The sequence below is a fragment of the Condylura cristata genome, unplaced genomic scaffold (genome assembly GCF_000260355.1).
Source record: "Condylura cristata isolate star-nosed mole 26May11 unplaced genomic scaffold, ConCri1.0 scaffold00001, whole genome shotgun sequence".
NCBI classification, from domain to species: domain Eukaryota; kingdom Metazoa; phylum Chordata; class Mammalia; order Eulipotyphla; family Talpidae; genus Condylura; species Condylura cristata.
The window spans coordinates 31,241,579-31,264,160 of record NW_004567102.1 but is presented as its reverse complement, the minus strand read 5'-3'; the positions used below and the strand labels follow the sequence as shown (position 1 = coordinate 31,264,160).

Here is a 22,582-nt window from a genome sequence, read left to right as displayed (position 1 = left end):
ATGACTTTAGAAACAAAAGAAACTATGCTTCACATGTATTATATATTTCTATGCCTATGGTTTAGGAAATAATCAGATGCTAAAGAGAATTAATTTATATCTATTCACTTAAATAAAATTAATTTATATCTATTCACTTAAATAAATGGCATCAATTGGAAATTTTTGGCATCTTACTGTACAACTTTTTTTTATTGTACTACTTTTATCTTTCAAATATAAAGAAATATTTCAGTCACTCTAGTTTTTTCCTTACTAGAAGTCTCCCATTGTGATAATTATCACATATGTTGCAATACCTAAAAGGAACACTAAACAGTGTGCAAACTGGAATTACTGTCAGGGAAACACTTTTCTCTACACTCACTTTCAATTGCCGCACAGTTAGGGTGTGGAGGCCATGGGCAGCTGAGTGTCCAGGTTAGAGACTGCTGACTTAGTTGCTTGCATCCTGTTTTAATTCTGGCTCTGATTTCTTGTTATGCGACTACAAGCATATTACTCATATGCTTATATGCTTTATGTGTACTTCCTAGTCTAACTGCAGATAATAATGTACTTACCTCAAAAGGTTGTTCGAAGGACTAAGCAAAAATACCATTTAGAAAAACTTACGCATTTTCTAGCATGTTTCAGGGGCTCAGTAAATTCTAGATATTATGACCTGTCTTAGTGAAGTGATAGTGTCAACTATGTGGGTTACATATGTGTGGAAGAGCCTATTTTAAAGGAAAGTCGCCTATGAGTAAAACTTTAGCTATAAAAATCACTATACTTATGTTTTTACCTTGGAATAATAAAGTATATTCACTTGGAGCTGGAGACAGTCCCGTATTTCTATAAAGTTACTTTTAGCTCTGTTTTATTGTTTTGCTTCATAATTGGAGCCCAGTATCCCTGGTGTTCTTTCCTAGATTTTACCAAGTGCAAAGTGAGGTTCAGAGTCAGTTGTGGTGAACTCCACATCTCAGTTATGGGCAACAGAGGAAGAAGGCAAGCCATACATTTTAAAGACCTGTGGTCCTTCCTCTGAGAGGAATATCCTCGCTCTCGAACTTTCTCAGAGAGCAAGGCCACGCCAAGCATGTTTCTGGACCTGTGTCACATCCTTCCTTCAGTCAGGGCATACAGGCAGCACAGTGCAGCCACTGCCTGGGGAAGCATCCACTTAGAAATGAAGGAAAACAGAAGGAGATTTTTCTTCTGCAAAAGTTTAGAATTATTTTCAAGAGATTTGGACCTCTTTTTACAAAACAAATGGTGAATTTGTGTTTTTGAGAGAGAAGAACAAATACATCCTTTTCCCTGCTGGCTCAGTAACCAGCATTTTTAGTGTTCCAGAAGTGATTAGTCATTCATAAAAATGCCTTTATAGTTAAGTTGTTAAAACTAGAAGTGGTGATAGCTGTTCCTTCATCATGTCAGAGATGCTATTCTTAGGCAAGTCTGTAGCTCACAGTAAAATGGTAAAGACTCAACATGGTAGAAATGAAATAAGCACAAGAGTTAAGAACAGGCTATTGCTGATTACTTCTATCTCACCATATTCCAGAAGAAAGTAAGATGATATAATTTCATCTCTGGGTTGGGAAGTAGAATAATACAAATCTAAATACACATTTACTGCTTACATGAAACTAGATCTCCAGGAATGAGATGAATACTCTGCTTGAAATATGACTGAAAATTACAACAGAGTATGAAAGATCCCCATCTATATATAAATGTAAGGACAAACTATTCAATTTGTTTCCTCTCCCAGTTGCACTGAGCTCTGCACTTCGTAGAGTACTGTTGAAGGTGACTGTAACTTGCCTAAGAGGTCTTTTCTTGATGTTGTCCTCTTTAGCAAAGGGCAGAGAAGCTCTAGTTCTGAGATGATGGTAGATAGGACAGGTGCTCTGCAGGTGTGAGGAATTCAAAGCCAGCTAATAATGAGCTGTCACACTATAAGACTCAGAGTTGAGAGTACAGAAAGCTTTGATTACAATTACAAAAAAGTGATTTTGTGAAAGTTTCATTAAATGCCAGGACAGTTTACACTGAATGAGAAATGTAGCAGTAGCTAGGAATCTGGGATGGAAGTTACAAGTGCTGGAAGTTACTTTCCTTCTTCTGGTTGTATGAACTTGTTTAACATTCCTTTGTTTAACAGTCTCTAAAATGGCAGTTTAACAGTCTCTAAAATATTAATGTTTCCTATCTCAAAGAGTTGTTGGTATAATCAAATGAGTTAGTATATGTAAAATGGTATGTCAGTGCTTGACATCAATATGTGTGTATGTGTAGGATATGTATTTGTGCATACATATAGAAAACATGTATTTCATGCATACCACATATAAGTTAGCACTTACCATTTTTATCATCCTTCCATTTTTTAAATTGTTCACTAGGTCCTCTATTTCCTATCCTATCATAAACCATTTCAATGCTGCCTAATTTCTACTGCTTCTATTTGTCTTGTCCTCAAAATTGTAAAGTTGTTAGGTATTAATCGAATCTAATTTAATTCTAGTTTAAATTCATTCATTCATTCCTTTTCATTGCTATATTGAAACACATAGATACAAAAGTCAGCAGCAGGAGATTCAGACTAGCATTGCTATAGACTGAAACACAGAATAATGTAGGGGTGGCTATCATGTAATTAATGCAAAACTGATGCTTATATAAAAATACCAAATGAAAATAAAGTGTCTCTCCATTTTCTCCATTAACAATGACCCTAACTTCTTGTGTCTTCAATAATGAGCACATTTCCTTCGATGTGACTTTCAGACCATGAAGTTTTAAAGAGTACTGGAATTAAGAAGTTTGTCTGGTTACAAAATATTTCTTAGGATTGTTATGTTGGCTGACTGCAGTGCAAAGGGGCCGTCACTGTGGTGTGTATATTTACCAACCTTGTCTAATCATTAGGGAAGAGCAGATGATAGGGAGATGGCATGGAGAATGGGTCTTGTGCAGTGTCACCAACATAAATGTTTCCAGGAACTGAATAGTAGTAAAATTATATTTATTCAGGATCTAGAATATCCTTGTGTACAACTGGTATGTATGGTGGAATAATTATTTACTCCAATTCTCTATCCTCTTCTGCATTCAGGTCCTTTGCCTTGTAACTCTGCAAATTCCCCCATTTAAGATGGATTTCCTTCCCCTTTTCTATGGACTTCTGGAGAGATGTACTTTGATGTTCTTTGGCAATAAATGTGGCTAGAAGTAACAGTGTGACATTTCTCAGTCTGGTTCCTTCTCTCTTGCCAATATGCTATAGCCATGAAGAGCTTACCTTAAGTAGCTGCTTCCTCCTCAACTCTGGTCCCAGAATAACACACGTGTAAGGAACAGAGCCCAATTAACAGAAAGAAACCTAGTCCATTGGGATATTCAATTTAAGAAAAACTTTCCAGTAGAGCATAGTCCAAATAAGTTGATCCCTTAGTAACTTGCAGACACCTGAGAAATATTGTATGCCACTCAGATTTTGTGGTTTTAATGCAAAAACTACTAACTGATACCTCACTGAGTTTCAAGTACTTTTCTAGAATGTTCTATTTTTAGAGTTGAAATAACTCTAAAAATAATAGGTACAAGATCCAGGTCCAACTCTGCAATTAGATATGTAACCAGGGGCAATTCATGGAACTAACGTAGAAAAGCTGTTCTCAAGCCAAATATATATCTGAATCACCTGGAAATTTGAAAAGAATCATAGCACACATTTTATTTCTCACCCCATACAAAGTAAGGTTCTCTGGAAATGAGGTCTGGGAGTTTTGCTCTTTTTATCAGGTTTCCTAGGAAATGATGGTGTAGTCAGTGTGTAGGGAGTTTTGTGGACAGCTCCTGGGTGATCTCTTATGTGGCTCCCACCACTAATGTTTCATGACTTAATAGGAAATCTATAGATGTCATCATGGGAATTTATAGATGTATCCTTGGTTTATAGCTTTTTCTTGCTCATATATGCTTGTAATTTATTTGATACTTAGCCTTTGGAAAAAGAATATCCAATTATGCCTTTGTAAAAATGAAATCTTTATAACAAAAATAATGTGGTAGATAATGATTTTGTACACGTTGTGGATAGAATTACTAATTTTTATTTTTAAATACTGATGGCATTCAGGAATGTAATTAACTTGTGAAATAATATTGCAGATAATTAATAAAGAAAATTTGTGAAGTTCTAAATTGTAGGAAAGTATATAATGTGTACTCACTAATCTAGTTGGTTACAATTGAAATAAAGTCCATGAAGCTGTGTAACTAGAATATTCAATCAATCTTTTTAATAAGTAAAAAATATATTTCTGGATAGATGTTAGAATTTGTAAAAAAATCCTTAATGACTTAATTATACAGAACACTTACATTTTAACAATAACTGGAATATCATATAATTAATAGAAAACATTTGTGGAAAAACAGAACATTTTACATAACTAATACTTGTAAAAGGATTTGACAGATACATTGGTTTTATGAAATTAAAGGCCATTAGGTTTCTACATGTTAAAAACTCTTCTCCTTTGACAGAGCCCCCTCTACGATAAGACGTGAAAGTACATGGGAAAAGTTTTAAAATTGCATGTAAAAGCACTTATATGCTTGATAAAGCAACAAAACAGTCCTTTTACCTTTTATATCTGTCACAAGAAAATCTTTCAAAATATAAATCTTTTATGAGGTAGACAATTAATGATCTATTTCAAATAAGAGGAAACTATTTAACATTGTAAGATGTAGTTACATGAGAATCAGGAGTGCATTCTCAACTTAAACAAGCTGACTGTAGTTTAGAAATGTGATCCGTAATCATTTATATACAATTTAAGATCATGAAATTCAATTAATGATTGGATTTGATATAAGATTTAAAATGCTCATTTAAAAATATTCTTAAAGTTTTTAAGCAAAACTTATCTTTGCATATTCAACTTACAATGCTAGTATAATTAGGAAATTTGTATATTACTAAAATAGGGAGTTATTTACAAGTTTCTGGCCCTTCTGAGTTCAAGAGAATGCCCAGTCTCCACAAATAACAAGTAAATAAAGGGAATGTATCAGAGAGTTGGGAAATAATTTCATCATGCTTATGAAGAAATTTCTTGATTTCTTGGTCATTCTGCCTTGTATCTGAATTGTTACCTTCTTTAGTCTCCTTTAGAAGAAGCTGCTCCAGAATCCAAAACAGGGAAAAAATATTTTCATAGCGTGCCACATCATAACTGGTTTGCACCTATAAATGAACAATAAATTACTTAAATATTACTGGTTTTAGTTCTGTGCAGAAAAATGCCAAGTAGGTTAAAATTTCAAACAAAATTTAAACCTTCTGTTTTCCTTTTTCTTTGACTGGAATGGTTGGAAGGAGACTTTTTTTTTATTGAAGCTTTACAATATTGGTAAATAACATCTTTTATTTAATGGCCTACAAAACTCCAGATCTTTTTTCTGCACTGCTGCTATACTTCATTGCTCAGATAAATGTAAAATACTTGGTAAAAAGTCTTAGATATCAAGTATGTGTTGAGTCAACATTTTGCCAAGTACTTTCAATGTCAGTCATACAAGGATCTTTGGGGGTAGGATTTTAGGAACATGTCTCAAAGTACAATTCAGTCTTACAATAAAGTTATGATCAATGCAAGTGACCAGATATAATCCTTTCCTGAATCTACACAGGTCAGGGAGTAGTGGGAATAGACTGTGTAGGATTCAGTTTTATGGGGATGAAGGAAAATGTAGATTTGTCCTGTTGAGGCTACTATTTGATCTAGATGGCTAAAGAGTGAGATGAATCCAAAAAATGGCTTAAGGCGTAGACAATGGAAAACACAACTTGAGGGAATACAGGAATAAGGTCAAGATATAAGCTGATGTATTATGTTAGAGACAGTCACCAAATCTACTGAAGACAGAAGAAACATTCATTCACAGTCCAGAGGTAGAGTCTCTTCAAAAAGGTGGTCTGATAACCAGTGAATGATATATTATAAAATAGATAACTGATTACTTTTGATTACTTTTCAAGCTTTTCTTATTCCAGAGCTAAAATTATTAAAATAGTTACTTAACCTAATCATGTGAGAAATATTTAAATATTTTTAAAGTTGCACTAATGATATGAATAGTCAAATTCCTATGAGTTTACAGATCATACTTTGGAAGACTAACCTATTCTTAGAAAATAGCTATTATGATGACTATTGAGACATGAACAGAAATGAGGTAGTACTCAAATATGAATTATTTAAGAAAAAAGGTGACTATTTTATTTGCTTTGAAGCTTTAACTTTAGCTTTACAATGCTTTAAAATGACTCTCTTGGTAAGAGTGTGCAAATGAACTTAGGGTTACCCTCTGCTGGAATATTTGCTATATATTCTGTTTTTTACTATCCTCAGCCTTTCAAATACACTAAAATTTTGTTTACCAAATGATGACTTTTTTTGCACTTAGGTGAACTTCTTGTAAGTGTGTTTCTAGTACATAACAAATTCATAAATAACAAAACATTGTGAAATTGTGCTTATTAAAACATAAAGGGGAATTCTCCTTCCTGATAATACCATTGCAGGCAATTTCAGGGTGAGGGTATAAAGAAGACAGAGTTTCACACTATTTTACATTTGACCTGAAAAATCTCATTTTGGGCATGCATAACCCTGCTTTCAGGAGGGTTGGGGTCCCCTTTGCAGTGCCCCATTCTATATTTTAAGACTTTACCTTTTACTCTTATCAGTAGTTATGTCTTGGGCTCCATCTCTGTCCTAAATGCCTACTCTCATAATAAGTAATGGGAAACTATTTTACTCCAAAATACTAATAGCTCACAGAATATTAACTTGAAAGGAACTTTTCTCAGTATAAGCCTATGTGTCTTAGCCCTGTGGCTCAATACCAGTTGAAATGGCAAGTCCGTGGGGAGGTCTTTCCTGCAGTTCCCCAATTCCATCACAGTGGCAGGTGCCTGCTCTGCTTAGCCATATGCTCAGGTACTTCCTGACTTACTGCACATGCTGAATACAACTAAAATAAGTGGTACTGAGTGAGAGCTGGATAATTTTACCATGTTTTGCTGTAAATTTTAAATTCTTAAGTGTCAAGCTAGACTGAACCACACCAGTGTGGGAAATGCCCACACAGGGAGATCAGACCCACTTGGATAATCGCCAAGTGTTTCTCTTGAAAACCCCACTAGGGGGATTGAGCACACCTGAAGACACGGAAAGATGGCTGTGCACATCTAGCACAATGCTATTAGGTTTTCTCTCTGTTTAGTCTTTTGAATTGAAAGAACCTTGAGAGAAAGCTTTGCAAGTGCCATTACTAATTGTTATTACCTAAACCTATCTCATACAACAGGGGGGGTCTTCAGAAGAAGAGGGGAGTCTTCTATCTTCCCTGATAGAAAAAATACCAGGTATTTTTATAAAGCATTTTAAGAAATAAAGCAGTTTATTTTTCTATTCCTGAATTGAACGTAAGTCAAATTGTGCAATATATCATTAAATGGTGAACTACTTCAATTTCCTTTACATGCTACCAAATTTCATTTCAAAACTTAGAATTTTAAGTTAAGACTATAAACACTATAAATGAAAGTTTAACTACCGTTTTAGTTGAAATTCAATCAAGGCTAACCTGACATTTCTGTGAGAACTTTCCATACTTTGGAGTAAGCGTCTTACCCCACGTCTGTTTCTCATTTCCTTTTCATCACCAGAACCTCAGCTTTGTTCAGGGTGATGACTGATCAATTTTTTCTCTAGTCTCCCTTACATCTCCCTGATCAAGAGATATAAATATAAGTAGTCAGTTAGGCCTTCTGGGGACTCAACATTAGGCAAAATCAGGTGGAATGTACCTTTTGGTTTCCCCTCTTCACTGTGTTTCCTGCTTGGAAGTATGGATACAATTCCTGGGGGTGGAGTAGGATTGGTAAAACAGATGAGCAGGCCTCCTATGGGCTGGCAGAAAGAGGCAGATGGCCTCCCAGGACTAATGCCCCCTACCCATACTATGCAGGGGTTTTGGTTTGGTATTAAAAAATGGGAACCTTAAAACTTCGTTTAGGCCCTCCCTTGTGGCGCAGCAGGTTAAAGCACTACACTAAGAAGCTAAAGCCACTTCCGCATGAGTTTGATTCCCACCTGCCCTGGAGGTGACCACATGGCTTGGCAGACCTCTCCTGACCCGCCCGCTGCTCCCCTTAGCAGTGTACTTTGTCTATCTGCCTGTTCTGCTCCCCACTCTGTCTCTGGTGAAGCCTCTCGCCGCCCCTGAGCCTCTGGCCTGTACCCCAGTTCTGTATGCACAAATAAATAAATCTTAAAACAAACAAACAAACAAAAAAGCTTCCTCTAAGCAGAAAGGGAATATTTAAGCTTCCTTCGTATTGAAAAGGTGCCTCTCTCTGTTCTCTTGACAGAGAGGGCAGAGATAACTAACTGGCAAAAACAAAGTCACATTCCTTAGCAGCAGACATTTAAAAATATATATATATCTATATACATATATATCCACATACGGAACTGGGGTACAGGCCAGTGGTATGGAGGGTTCGAGGATTCACCAGAGACAGTGGGGAGCAGAACAGGCAGATGGACTGAAATACACTGCTGAGGGGAGCAGTGGTCAGGTCAAGAGAGGTCTGCCACGCCATGTGGGTCACTCCCCTGGCCGGGGATGGAGCTTGTGTTGCAGTGGCTTCAATAGCTTCTTAGTGCCGTGCTTTTTAACCCACTGCGCCACCAGGGAGGGCCCAGCAGCAGAAAATTTAACAAAGGTATATACATTTTATAATGTCACTGCAATTTAACAAAGGTGTATACATTTTATAGTGTCACTGGTTATTTATATTTAATGCTAAAAAGTAGGAGGGAATGTAACAGTTAAATGCAACAGTATGATCATTTGTGTGCTCACCAAGGGCAGGCAGAAGTACAGTCTGACACCTTCAGAAATAAGCATGCTTCTACAGAAGGAGTAAAAACACAACACACCATTTTTCTTACTGCTACAAGTGCAAGAGGTGAAGGAGAAAATTGGATCATTACAGAGCAGAAAATCAAGACATAGAGTATAGGCACATAAGCTAAATGTTAAATTAAGTGTTCACCGAATATAACATACAATTGCCTCGGCATCCTACATGCCAAGTTTTATTAGACAGAAGCAATAAGTAAGGTGCAACTGAAATTAGTACTCTAAAAGAATGAATTCAACATGGCACTTTAAAGAAAAAGGTCAATTGTCACCATGATAATTAAGTGGGAATCTCACCCCTGAGTTTTAATAACTTACCTTTTTTCCCCCCCTTTTTAAAAAAACCCACTACAAGGCAAAGAAGGCAGTAATTGCATTCAAAGAGCTGAGGAGGATGAAGTTAACTCTATTATAGCGTACGAAACAGTATGCGGCTTTTGAAAGGAAAAAGGACTGGAAGAACTGACAGTGAGCAGGGGCTTAGCTAGGAACCCAGAGCGATGCTGTATGAGATTGTGGCAGCATGTTCCCAAGACCAGAAGAACCACATCCATATCATGTGTGCGTGCACGTTATATAATTGAAATCTTATTTCAAAAGAAATGACGTCCCCTTAAAATGATACCTCTTGCAAAGATTCTGTACTACTCTTTGTTTCTCTGCAACCTGGGTGCCAGACTCACACGGAGGGAATATGAAGCAAATAGTTAATTATAACATAGTGTAATTAATTAGGGATGATTTCCTAGAGATGAATTGTAAGTCAAACTCAAAAGGAGTGAGAGTATAGGCTGGTGAATCACCTTTTCCTCAAAGTGTCCGACAAAGAACAACAAAACAGATACTAATCAATATCTACTGATAGTATGGTTATCTTTCTGAAATGCTGAATCCAGAAGACTGGTTCTTAGGGTCCTATGTCTCATTGTGGGAAATGGTAGATTAAAAAGTTTTAAACTAAAAGTTAGAACTACTAACATTAGAGTTCTTGATATTCTGTGTCATTTCTCTGGGGAAGTCCAACAAATATGCAAGTTTAGCACACAAAGATGTTCATGAAAGGAATATACATAGCAGGAGATATTTTAAAACTGTCATGAGTCCTTTTTTAAATAACAATTTTCTGATTGACCTACTTCTCTCAATACTGTTTCTGGAGGCTGACTTTAAGTAGTAAAGTAATAAGAAAATGAGGAGACTGAGAAAAACTGGCCAAGAGTGAAAAGTAGTTTGGGAAAGTATCACAGAAGGGAGAGAATGATTGGTGTTTGTTTGACAAAAATATGGATTGAGACTGCCAAAAAGAACAGATGTGGCAGAGTCCTTTTGTCCAAAATCTCTGAGAACACAGACCATAGTAAGCAAGGTTTCTCATAAAGGATTATCACCAATTTAATACATATTCATTTCCTTTTAAGTCCCAAGCAGACACTTAATATTTATGTGACTTGGGCAAGTTATCTAACCTTGTTAAACATCACTTTCTCATGTAAAACTTGGAATTAAAAACAATGCTGCTATTGAGTTGCTCAGAGTATTAAATTAATAATATAATATATTGACATATAATATATAATTAACTATATAGCAAAGAGTGCACATCTTTGAATAATTACCAACCATCATTTTTTAATATTTGTAACATTTAGTTTAAAAATTAGAATACCAGTTAGTTCTTATTGAGTATAAATAATAAATTTGATATTAAATGAAAAATATAACTTTGCTTTTAAGAATGGTAAATACACATATAAGTATGTATAAATAATTCAATATGACCTGATGTGAGAATAGTATAAAACTTTAATGGTCGTGTTTTCACCCACAGTGACAGACTCATTCCCTACAGAGAGGGTCTCTACCTAAAGGGAGGCTGCTGTACATCTCAAGCACTCTGCTATGGCAGTTGCTGGAGACATTTTTACTTTCATCTATCAAGAACATCTTTCACAGATGGTAGTAGTTAGGCAAACACTTCCCTCTTACATAGAAGGGTGATATTGTGGAATCTAATAATGAGGTAATTATTTTAAGGCTTTTCTGATATTAGAAGGTCCTGAAGAACAGGTTAAATGTAGAGTTTTATAGGAGAGAAATCATATAAAAAAGTCTAGTTAGTCTGGTCACTATCTTCTTCCACTTCCTACAAGATGTGCTATTTAAACAGCCAATTATACGTATCTTTTTTTTTTTTTAAATGTTACATAAAATGTCTGACTGCTATCTGTTAGATAAGAAATCCTAGAGATGAATTAACTTGGTCGAGTCTATTCTAGAAGTAGGCTGGTAAAAGTGAGTTTCTGATTGCTAAGTATTATGTCCTTTTGGTGACTAAACCAGTAACACAATAGATTAAAATTTTGTATTGCACATTTCTCTTGGGAAATGGCATATGGCTTGACTCCTATTGTCTTCTCTTGGTAATGAGGTAAAGCAAATAGATAGGTATAACTTTAAGAGAGGTTTTCACTTTGATTTTTAATTCCCTAATTTAGTCCCATTAAGAACAGAGTTCCTATTCTAACAGATCTTCGAAGTTGTCTTAAAATAGCTTCACCCTGCTTCCCCACTGCTTTCCCAGGATCTGTACTCTTAATTATGAACTTCATCCTCACTCACAGGAACTTTTTCATTATTTTGTACTACAATATTAAATTTAGTCTGTGGCTAGAAATGCCTTTTAAGTATATTTGAGAAGCAAATAGATAATTTATTAATAGGGTCATTCATCATATTAGTTCTTGACAATGTAATACAAACTAGGTAATACGGTTATTGATATTAAGTGAAAGGACTCATAAACTGTAATAACAGCAATTAAATTCTCTAAGAAATAACTTAATTAGGGAAACTTTTTTCTGCCTGTCTTATACTCCTTTTAAAATAAATAAATAAATAAAAAACAACATAAGGCCCTCCCTGGTGGCACAATGGGTAAGGACAGAGCACTGCAAGCTGGCCACAGCCGCTTCAGTATGAGTTCGATTCTTGGTCTCGGAGATGATCCACATGGTGTGGCCGACCTCTCCTGACCTGCCAGCTGTTCCCCTCAGCAGAGTACTTTGTCGATCAGCCTGTTCTGCTTTCCACTCTGTCTCTGGTGATCCTCTCACCACCCCTGCACCTCTGGCTTGTACCTCTGTTCTGTATGCATAAATAAATCTTTAAAAAATTATACATATTTATTGACTACCTTCATGTATAGGGACTAGAGAATAAACAAGAGTCCTACTTGTGTAAGGATTAGTGTGTATCTAGAGAGACAAAATTAAATAAGTAATAGCAATGCACAGTAAATGTTATAAATGCTACAAAGGAACGCCTAAAGAGACTTAAGTCCTAAGATGTAAGAAGAATCTAATGGTCAGGAAATAAGTTTAGTCATGGAAGATGAAGGTGAAGGTTCATGCCCTCTGAGATAGTATGACAGGGATCTTTGGAGGAAAAAATTGCAAATTATTGTTAGCAAAGGCAAAACACTTATTTGGATATGATTTCAGGAGCTATGGTCTCTGCTGAACATGCACTAGAGCAATAAAAGAGAATGCAAAGAGGAAGTAGGAAGGGATGTCACTAATCTTTGCAACAACTCACTCAAGCATAATCCCTACACCTCAGTCTTCTGGAGAGCAGTGGAGCCAGAACAGAATGATGGTGTTTAGGCAAGGGCCAAATCAATTCTGTGTGTTCATCTTAAAGTATGTGTTTGGCTTTATGAGACCTATGGTCACTTAAATATTTGATACTTATCTCCCTGAAGGAAGGTAAAGATAACAAGAGAAAGCACTAAAGTAGTACTCTGCACTGTTTCATTAAGTTAAGCCATTCTCAAAATGTAGTTAAACAGAACTTGAGAAAAATAAATCAAAGCTGGTGAAATATCTGATGTATATTGGGAAGAGAGAGCTGATGGCCATGATTGATGAGAAACAAATGTCCAGATAGCCACTGGGGGAAAATCAACAAAAAACATTCTTTAGTGCTCTAAATAAAGATTATCCTAAATCAGCATTAAAACCTGCCCACCCTTGCAGAAGGCGGGTGTGACATTTGTTGGTGTAACATTGATGGTTGCCCAGCCAGGAAAAGGTAGAGACTAAATTTGCCAAAGTGAGCAGGAAATACACATATATTTTGAAGTGCACAGGTTTCAAAGCCCATAATTAATGCCAATGAAGGGATGAGTCCACCAGTTACCAGACCTTTCCAAAGATTGTTTAGAAACTGAAAGCCAAATTTGATTGACTGAAGACACTCTACTAATTACTTCCCAGAGGCCAACTGAGCAGGGCTAGATTTGGAAAAATTAAAAGTCAACACATTTGGCACTTTGTTCTTTTTGGTTTCTATATGTATTACCACTAATTCAATGAAATCAGCTTAACACTATTTAAAATCAAAGATGAAGTTAAACTTACAACATACAAGAAGGCTGAGAAACACAAAGGTACAAAACTATGTGTTTTTATGAACATTTCATGTTGTTGAGGCACAGGCTGGCCCTGTAGCACAGAAATACATCTTTTGTTCTTAATTTTCTCCCTTTTTAAAATCAACCAACCATCCATATTCTCCTTTTTTAAAAAAAATAGGTTTTTGATATTGAACAGTCAAATTTGTCCTTTGTAGTTGCTTGGTTTTAAGAATTTAGTAATTACTTTTGAGATCAGAGACATATCATATAGAAATAACCTTTAAATAAGAAAAAGTAATCATGCTGAATTGGTGTTACTGTTAATCACTTAAAATGTTTTGTTGCCTTTTACCTGGTTGATTTTTTTTTAAAATACACTGAATATTTATTATATTCTTCACTGCTTCATAAAGATATTTCTTCATAATTGACTATAATTTTGTGAAATGAACATACTCCTGAGAATTTTATATAAAAAGAAAAGACCATATGTAACACAGAAGGCTTAGGAGAAATAACCAGATCTCAAATTATGAGATCGTTTTTCTAGTTTATTTTCATTATCTTCATGCTAAGAAGCTGCTGGAGGAATTTATCTGTCATAAAAATGTTAAGTGGCTCTAAACATTTTCTTATGTTAAGGGCTGGTGAAAGTCAGTACCTATCAACAAATTAGAAAATAAAAGGGCTGTAGAACCAGAGGAGGACTTAAGCTTCTGTTAGTATTCTAACATTTTTCTAGTAGCTGTGCCAAACACAATGTTAAGATAGAAATTACACAGTAATAACAAGAAATTTGGCTTCTTGTCCTTTAGAGTTCACAGTTCAAGGTGGAATTACATATGTAAATAACCTTGACAGACTGTGATACACATTGTAAGGGGTTATATTCACAGTGTCATTACAGTGGCACTGCTGCTGAGTGAGCTACAGTAAATAAACGAAGACTCTAGTCAGCAAGTCATCTCAGTGGGGAATTGTAAATGGTACTGTTTTAGAGAATAGCAAGACTTAAAAGGAAAATTAGGCATGTTATGGGAAAATCGTATGTTAATTTAATGCACTGAAGATAAAATGAGTAGAAAAATAAACTTGGTCTGCATCTATTTATAGGCTAAAGACATACTTCTTATCTTTTTCAGATACACATTATTAAGCTAAAATCAAGTATCTGAAAAAATGCTTTGTTAATATAACAGCAGTTAGATTATTTAACCAAGGGTGTGAACACTTGGATATATGCTTCATCAGCAGTTAGAAAACAAATATTCTTAATAAGTTGATGAAGATAGGTTAATTTCAAAGAAATGCTTAAACACTAACCACATTTTAAATGAAATTTGTTTTTAAAACTTAGTCTGAAATTGTAATAGATTTTACCATTTTAGAAACTAAATTATACTACTAATATAGAGATACTCTTCAAGTTCAAATGCATCTTATTGTGACATCAGAATAACTAAGTTTTAAGCACAATTATTTATTAATATAAACACTAATTTGCTTTTCCATTCTTAAAATAAAAACCTTCCAAATACCTAAAGTGACTTTAGTAAAAAATAAATAAATAATTTGTCTGGTCTTTGTACCTGGCTCCTGGGAGATAACATCTACATCTTTGAGCTTCGTGAGTGACAGACATGTCTTTGGTTTTCACAGTGGGTCCTTGGTTGATGTGTTGGAGAATATGCTAAGTAGATGACTCAGGTTAGGGGCTCAACACAGAAACACCAACTAGGTAGTTAGGGGTTGGGGGTCTTGAAGCAACATGACTGGGGATGAGGGGCTAGAGACTGAGTTCAGTCAGTCATGTCAACCAATGGTTCAATCCCATCTCCATAAAGAAAATCCAGATCATGCTGCCTGGTAGGGCTCCCTTGTTACTGAACATTTTTTGTACAGCTGGAAGGTTATGCACCTGACTCCACAGGGAGAAGGCACATAAGTTCTGTGTTCGAATGCTCTCAGACCCTCACCCAGGTGACTCTACCATGACCAGTCCTGATTTATTTTCTTTATAAGAAAATAAATATGGCACTTTCCTGAGTTTGGAAAGTCATTTTAGTAAATTATTAAACTCTCCCCCACATCTGTAGCCAGTTGGTCAGAAGTATAGCTTTTTTTTTTCCATGTGCTTCATGGGGACTTTCAAACTTAGAACTAGCATATGAAGAGAGGGGAGTCTTGTTGGGGACTCTGCCTTTGATCTGGCTGGTCTACACTAACTCCAGGTTAGTGCATCAGAATTGACTGAATTGAGTTGCAATGCCTGGTATGTCAGGAAGTTGAGGTAAATTATGTGACAGTATGCACATGATCTAGGAACATCACAAGACTACAAAATAAATTTCACAAGATTTCCCCCTCATGTTTCATACTTTGATTACCTCACATAATACTGCTTAGTTAGGTGCTTAGGTGTATAAAACCCTTTCACTTCATTTGGATATTTTCCCTCCAGCTCAAGCAAGACTTTTCCATTATAACATAAGATGGCATAGAATTAAAAAAAAATCTAGGTACTTATAGCAAAAGTGTTAGGAATGGAGAAACACCCAAATAGATTGACCTTTGCTTTACCATTAAAACTAAGGTATGGCAAATAATTCCCCACGTGGAAAAATGTAGCTAGCTTTGTGTTTTCGTAGTTTTCTACAAATGTGATCTATGCAGTCACTCAAACTATCTAATGGAGTTAACAGAAATTAGAACTTCTATTTGAGATGTTTTTACCCAATAAAGCACAATGTGAAATGATTAGTGTACTTCATCTGAAGTTTTTTTTGCTAAACACTAGACTGAGAAGGTTCTTCTATAAGAAAGTTCCATAACTGACAAAGCAAAAAATAGTGCATACTATAATTCTCCTCTTGGAAACTAACAGTTCATAGGGCAATATTGAGATGGTTCCATCAAATTAGCCTGATTTTAAGTACAGCAAGCTTTTCAAATGTTTTTATGGAGAATTAGTATTCTGCAGAATGTAATGTTGACTGACATTAATAAGTTGGTAATAAAACCTACATATTTTCAAGTTTCAAATATAAATGCATTTATGCCAAACAAATAAGAATTCATTATCATGGGGTGAATTTTTAATTTGAATGAAACTGTATGTAAAATCTCTTTGATTATCTACATAAAGTCTATTTGTTATGCTAAATATCTAGAATTGAATATTTTCTAGATCCAGCCTTTACAGGTCAACAAGTCATAAAGAAAAATTTCTATCCATTTTCCTGGAATCATCTTGTTGCAAAGAAATCCATTAGTAAGCTTTCAAGCATTTTTCCTGTGTTTCAAAGAGACATTTATATTCCTGCACAGCCAGACTGTTTCTGAAATGCACAGAGGGAAGATGGGTGGTGTCTTCTTTCATAACTAGTGTCACCCAGAAGGTCAAGAACACTTTGCAAAGTTCTTTGAAGATTCTTTCAGAGTAAGCAAAAAAAAGAAAGAAAAATCTTTTTGTTCATACTTTTATATATAATGCCATCTCTGTGAAATGGAATGTTTTCCTCAGTTTTTACCCAGAAAATATAATTAAAAGATTTTATGCAAAATGGAGTAAATGAAAAATGGTATGTGAGTTTTTAAAATACCCACAATAATACCACCCAGAGAGAAACTGTTTTTGCCATCATAGTGCCTATACTCTAGCAAAGCAAATGGACATTAAATGAGTAATTATGTAAATAACTAGTTTTCCAGTTAGGTTAGGTGTTATGATAGAAAAACAGCTCCCTGATGGTAGAAGGTGTGTAGTTCTTTCTGCTATTTTTGTCTGTCTACTCACTGAACTGAGTCATAGTGATTTTTCTGTATTTGATCAAATAAGTATGTGATTCAAAAGTCCTTTGCCCCACCACACCAGCTTATTCTGGGATAGTTTTTTTAGTGCATCTACCACTCTTGATACTCTTTGCTCTGAATCTTCTCTAAAATCTTGAGGGATCATATATGGACTTATGGGGATAAAATGTGAAATCCCTAATATTCAAGGACATTCCTTACAATAGAGCATGCTAGGTCCCTGCTCTTACACATTCCTCCAGATCATTCCAAATATGGTACATTCTCAATCAGATACCACTGAAAAAACTTCTAAAACAGCAGCAGAAGTGGCTACAGAGGCCACTGGTAACAAACATTTTTATCTATTTAACTAATAGGGCATGTCTATTTCAGAGGGCATGTCTATTTCAGAGGCTCAATCAGGCAACTGTTACTTAAACTCTGAAAATATTCCAAGCATGTAAATACAAAACACTGTTATTCTATTATATTCCATTATTTAATATGGGAAGTTTTAATATGGGGAAATTTTAAATTCAAAATAAAATAAATGATTGAACTATTTTGTCAAAGTAGTTAATGATAGTTTGTCTCATTATTCTAAGTAATAATGATTTACATATTTAATAGCTTTCACAGGTAAGTAAACATTGTCTTGGTACCAGCATTATAGGGTTCCTCTTATTAGACATTGTATCAGGAGAGATGACACTGAAAGGTAGAGGGAAATAATATTTAATGAATAATGATGACGATCTAGGCACTGTGCTAGGTACTTGACATAGAACCTTAGTTAAGTCACCATGAGGAAGGTAGCAGTAGTATTGATGTTATAAAGAAACAGTAAGGCTGACCTGGGTCATGATAGTTATGATACTTCCTAGGTCTTCCTGGTTCTGAAGCCTGTATACTTTCTTATCCTAAATTACAGTAGCTCATGTTGTGACTATATTCTAGAAAAGATCATATTCTAGAAAAAAAGGAGCTGAAGTCAATAAACCACCTAAACTCTCTGGATTATAGTCTGTCAAAAATTAAAAAAAGAACTTCAACTCAATTATCCCTTGAATACTGTGATTTGGGTGTTCCCAACTAGTGTAAGTGGTATATACATTTCTCATGCTGTGTGACAGGCACTCTTACTACGAAATAAGTATTTCAATGAAATTCTGCACATTTTAGAATCTGTTATAATCTGTTGCCACAAAAGTGCATTAAGATATTTATTTGGTATAAAACAATATGGGATGGCATTAATTCCATGCTTATTAAAGATAGAAAACCTTTTCTGAGATTGAGTTTTTCTTTTGAAATACCACAAAATATTGACAGTTGCTAATACTATATGTACAATTCATAAATCCTCTTTAAAAATGGTTTCTTAATTCAGATTTATAATGTATTTTGAAAGTCTTACATCTTTTTGGTCATGTCAAAAATAGCAAAAAGCTAAAGAAATTGTTAAACTACACTTTGATCACCAACAATTCCTTCATACTTAACACAGGCGTTACTCAGGCATTCAGTCACGTAACATTTCCTAATTGTCTACTACGTGCTGCATGAAATGTAGGGTCTCTGAATGGAAAGTGAACAAAAAGAAATGGAATGTGTCTTAAATTTCACAATTTAGTAAAGAAGCAGGAAACACACACACATTCACTCACACATGGTGATTCATACTATGAAGAAATGGAATAAATTGCTGTGATAAACTCAGGAGATAGGAGCTGCCCTTGATGGCCGAAACTGAGCGACTATGGCAGAATTACCTATGAAGGGAAACAGAATATTCCAGCCAGAGAAATTAAAATACTGGTATGGATGAGTTGGTCTATGTGTACACTTAGACAAACTGACTCCTCTCTTGTATCTTATACCCTTCAGCTTTTAAAGTGAGTAAATTTAAAATAGCCAAAATCCTACTTTTCTGCCTTGTTCAGGGCTCACAAAATTTTGCCTTCCTACACAAATATTCTGCAAGTAATCTTTTATGATATAAAGTGATATTTGGGTCTAAAGCTATAAAGTTAAACGGAATTTAAAATGAATACATTCTACAACATGTTTATAATTTCTCAAGTATCTTCTTTTAGTGGAGTGAGGGTTCTTTCTTTTCTTTTTTAAATGGCACAGAGAGCACCAGAAAACAAAAGCTTTCAGTCCTAGTCCTGGCTTTTTCACCTGCTCTTTGGCCCTGAAAACGTTTCTACTTTCCCTTTGGTTCTGCCCCTTCATTTGTAAAAAGGACTGGCTGTAAGGTATGCATATCTTATAAGCTACTTCCAGCCATAAAATTCTATGATGATGAAAACACAGGGGAAGACTGTATGACTGCTAAGTAATCCAACAAATGGTGTTAAGTATACATATAAAAATATGAATGAGACATATCACTATTACAGAAATCTTCTTCAAATATAATTGATAGATATTTGATGAATTAACTAAGTCTCCCTCAAACCAGACTTAGTTTGAAACCTGATCAAAAAAATGGCATTGAAAAACTTATTTTAAAATGGAAGAATTAGTTTCAATAATTTATTATCAGAAAGCAATATGCAAAGATATTACAAATTCAAGACACAAGATACTTTTAGAATCCACACTTCTTTTCTGTAAAAAGGATTTTTAATAATGCAACTACCTGATGGAAACAGCCCATCACAGCTTCACTCACGGTATAATTACCATGTTGCTAGCTCGGTAACATTCATGTTTGTAAACAGTTTGAATGGCATGTAATTATCTGTTTTCTCTTAATATATTCCTTGAACCTCTCAGTTAAACGTCTTAAAAAGTCATTCTAGGATTAAAGAAAGTCAAATTAGAACTACATCCATTTAGTGTTACAGTTTAGACATATCCTCTAGGAAGTGACATTCACCAGTATGGCTTAACTCAATCTAAGCTTAATTAATGTTTCTTTTGTTAGTTCACTGTTAAAATGTTTACACTTGAAGGGGAGCAGTTTACACACTTCCTCCTTTCTCTCACCAATTCTGTCTCCAGAGCCCTGACAAGATGCAATGTCCAGGAGTGGTGTATGATAAATTCATCCCATACTTCCCGAATCTTAGGCACTCCCTGAGCACCTATTTCCAGTTAGCCTTTTGGTGTTTTCACCAAATGTTTATTCCAAGTACTGTAGCCTAAAACCTGGAGACCTCTATGCTTGCTACATTATTCATAATATTTTCTTCACCAAATATTCTGTTTCCACACTTCATCCAGTCTGGTATTCACATGTCACTTTGCAAACACATCTATCTTGACCCCTCTACCTAATGACATGGCCCATTACCATTCCAACTGTTCACTGTGCATGTCTTTATAACACTTCTTATTGGCAGAATTTGTGTGTATGTTTTCCTCTGGTCCCATGTATGGGATTGTTAAAGTATGGGAAATACTTTGTTTTGCTTACTGCAGTATTCCCACCTGGTTAGCCAGTCTCTGGAACAGAGTTGCTATTCAGCATGTAAGTGCTGAGTGAACATAGCTTGTTAAAGTAAGCACAAAAACTGTCCTTCCAGTTACCAATCATTTCTTTCAGGCTAGTGGCCAGACTGCGCTTCTGGCTGGGATCTTGGGGTCAGGGGGAAGTTTCAGTAATCGAAGCAGCAGATGACAAGCATTATTGTGATAATAAAGGAGATGTTAAGATATGGAAGTTGTGAGTTGTTTTCTGGAGTCATTGATATTCCGTACATACATATTTACATATGTGTTATATGTACTGTTATAATTAGGAGATGTTAGCTAAATTAGTGAGGTATGTGAGTTATAATTAGAGAGGCATAATTAGATAGAAAATAAAACTCTTAAGTGATTTGTTTCAATGCAATGAAATCAGATAAAGGAACTGTTAGAAACTGAGTTTGGATTTGAAATGTGGTTTGTTAATATTAATAAAATAATGTTTCTTTATGAAGTAAAATCATTTCATAGCTTTACAGCCTTTAGTGATGATCCCTTTTAACACTTACCTGAATGTGCATAAAATGTTTTCTAATAAATCACACTGACCAAAAAGCTTTTTGACTCTTTCTAAACTACATTACGATTCCATTTTCCACTGGAATCATAAACCAGTTAAATAACAGATTTATCTGTACACAGTACCTGCTATCAACTCTCTCCTTCTGACTTTGTTCAAATTTAATTTCAGATTTTTCACAATCACTTTCAGATAGCCGTGTATAATAGTGAGAGAACAGTGGAACAGGGTCAAAAAATCCATATTCATGTAACCTCTGCTGCTAACTTACAAGGGATGCTGACTTTCAGTTTATTCATTTGCAACATGAGAATCTCAATGCCTGCTGCAGCAAGTTAAAGCACTAGTATGAGATGCAAATTCAGTGATAAGAAGATTTTTGAAAATTTTAAGATGTAAGATTTGGTTATTCTATAATATTTTGTAGCTCTTGGAAGTATAAAAGTTTAGTAATGCGCTGACATCAAGTGGAATAAAAATCAGTCGAGTCAATTCAGAACATTATTAAGCATTCACTCTGCCTTCAGTCAAGGGCAGGTTTACAACATAATCATCCACTTGGGTTAGAAGTATACTGCATTAAAAAATAGATGGACCTGGAGACTCCTTTAAAATGTAGATGTGTATATCTCTTCAGGCTTGTATCTTTGAGTACATGAGGCTAGTCTCAGCTAAAATTGACAGACTGCTTTTTTTTTTTCATGATTTATGAGTAGGTAGCCCAGTAAAATCACTTCTTTCACAAAAATCAGCAAAAACTTATTTTCCACTAAAGGTTATTAATGAAGAATAGCTGATTAGAAGGAATTGCCAAAAACTTAAAATTCTGTTTAAACTGTTTAAACTGTACCCATTTCATATAAATTTTCCACTGAAAAAATCCTACTGGATTGCTAATAAATGCACCTACTTTTAGTAGGAAAAGTAGAAAGTAGCAAAGAGATTACTACTTTCTGTGGTTTAAATTAGACTCATAAAAGACTGTCATTTTCAGAAAACATGTTTTCTTAACTGCAGTTCTTTCCAGGCTTTAATTTCCTTTAAAAAGATAATTAAAAATTTTAAATACTGTAGTTAGTCAATATATGTTCATAGAAATCTGATGTAGTAGGATTATGAAATATAATTAGATGAATAAATTCTCAGCTAATACATGCATATAATTTATTGCTTTAAAACTCTATATTATACCCAACAAGTTACATAAACTGTTACTGCATGATGATTTTTGACATTTACTTTCCAAGCACTGATGTTAAAAAACTGTTAATTTACAATTGAAGTAATAGTAAATGCATTTATTTATAGGGAAAGTTTTAAGTATTATGTAAGAATAGGTGTATTTATTAGGTTACCACCTAATATGACTA

The 22,582-nt window shown here is 34.8% G+C and overlaps 1 protein-coding gene across 1 annotated transcript in view; it reads right to left on the bottom strand.

Moving 5' to 3' along the window:
* Window positions 1-4,996: 4,996 nt before the first annotated feature.
* The window catches only part of MEI4 (meiosis-specific 4 homolog (S. cerevisiae)), a 107,509-nt gene continuing 89,923 nt past the window's right edge, over window positions 4,997-22,582 (bottom strand). Inside the window, exon 4 of the mRNA XM_012730908.1 lies at window positions 4,997-5,251. Coding sequence (XP_012586362.1) covers window positions 4,997-5,251 — 255 coding nt within the window. The remainder of the gene's footprint in view (window positions 5,252-22,582) is intronic.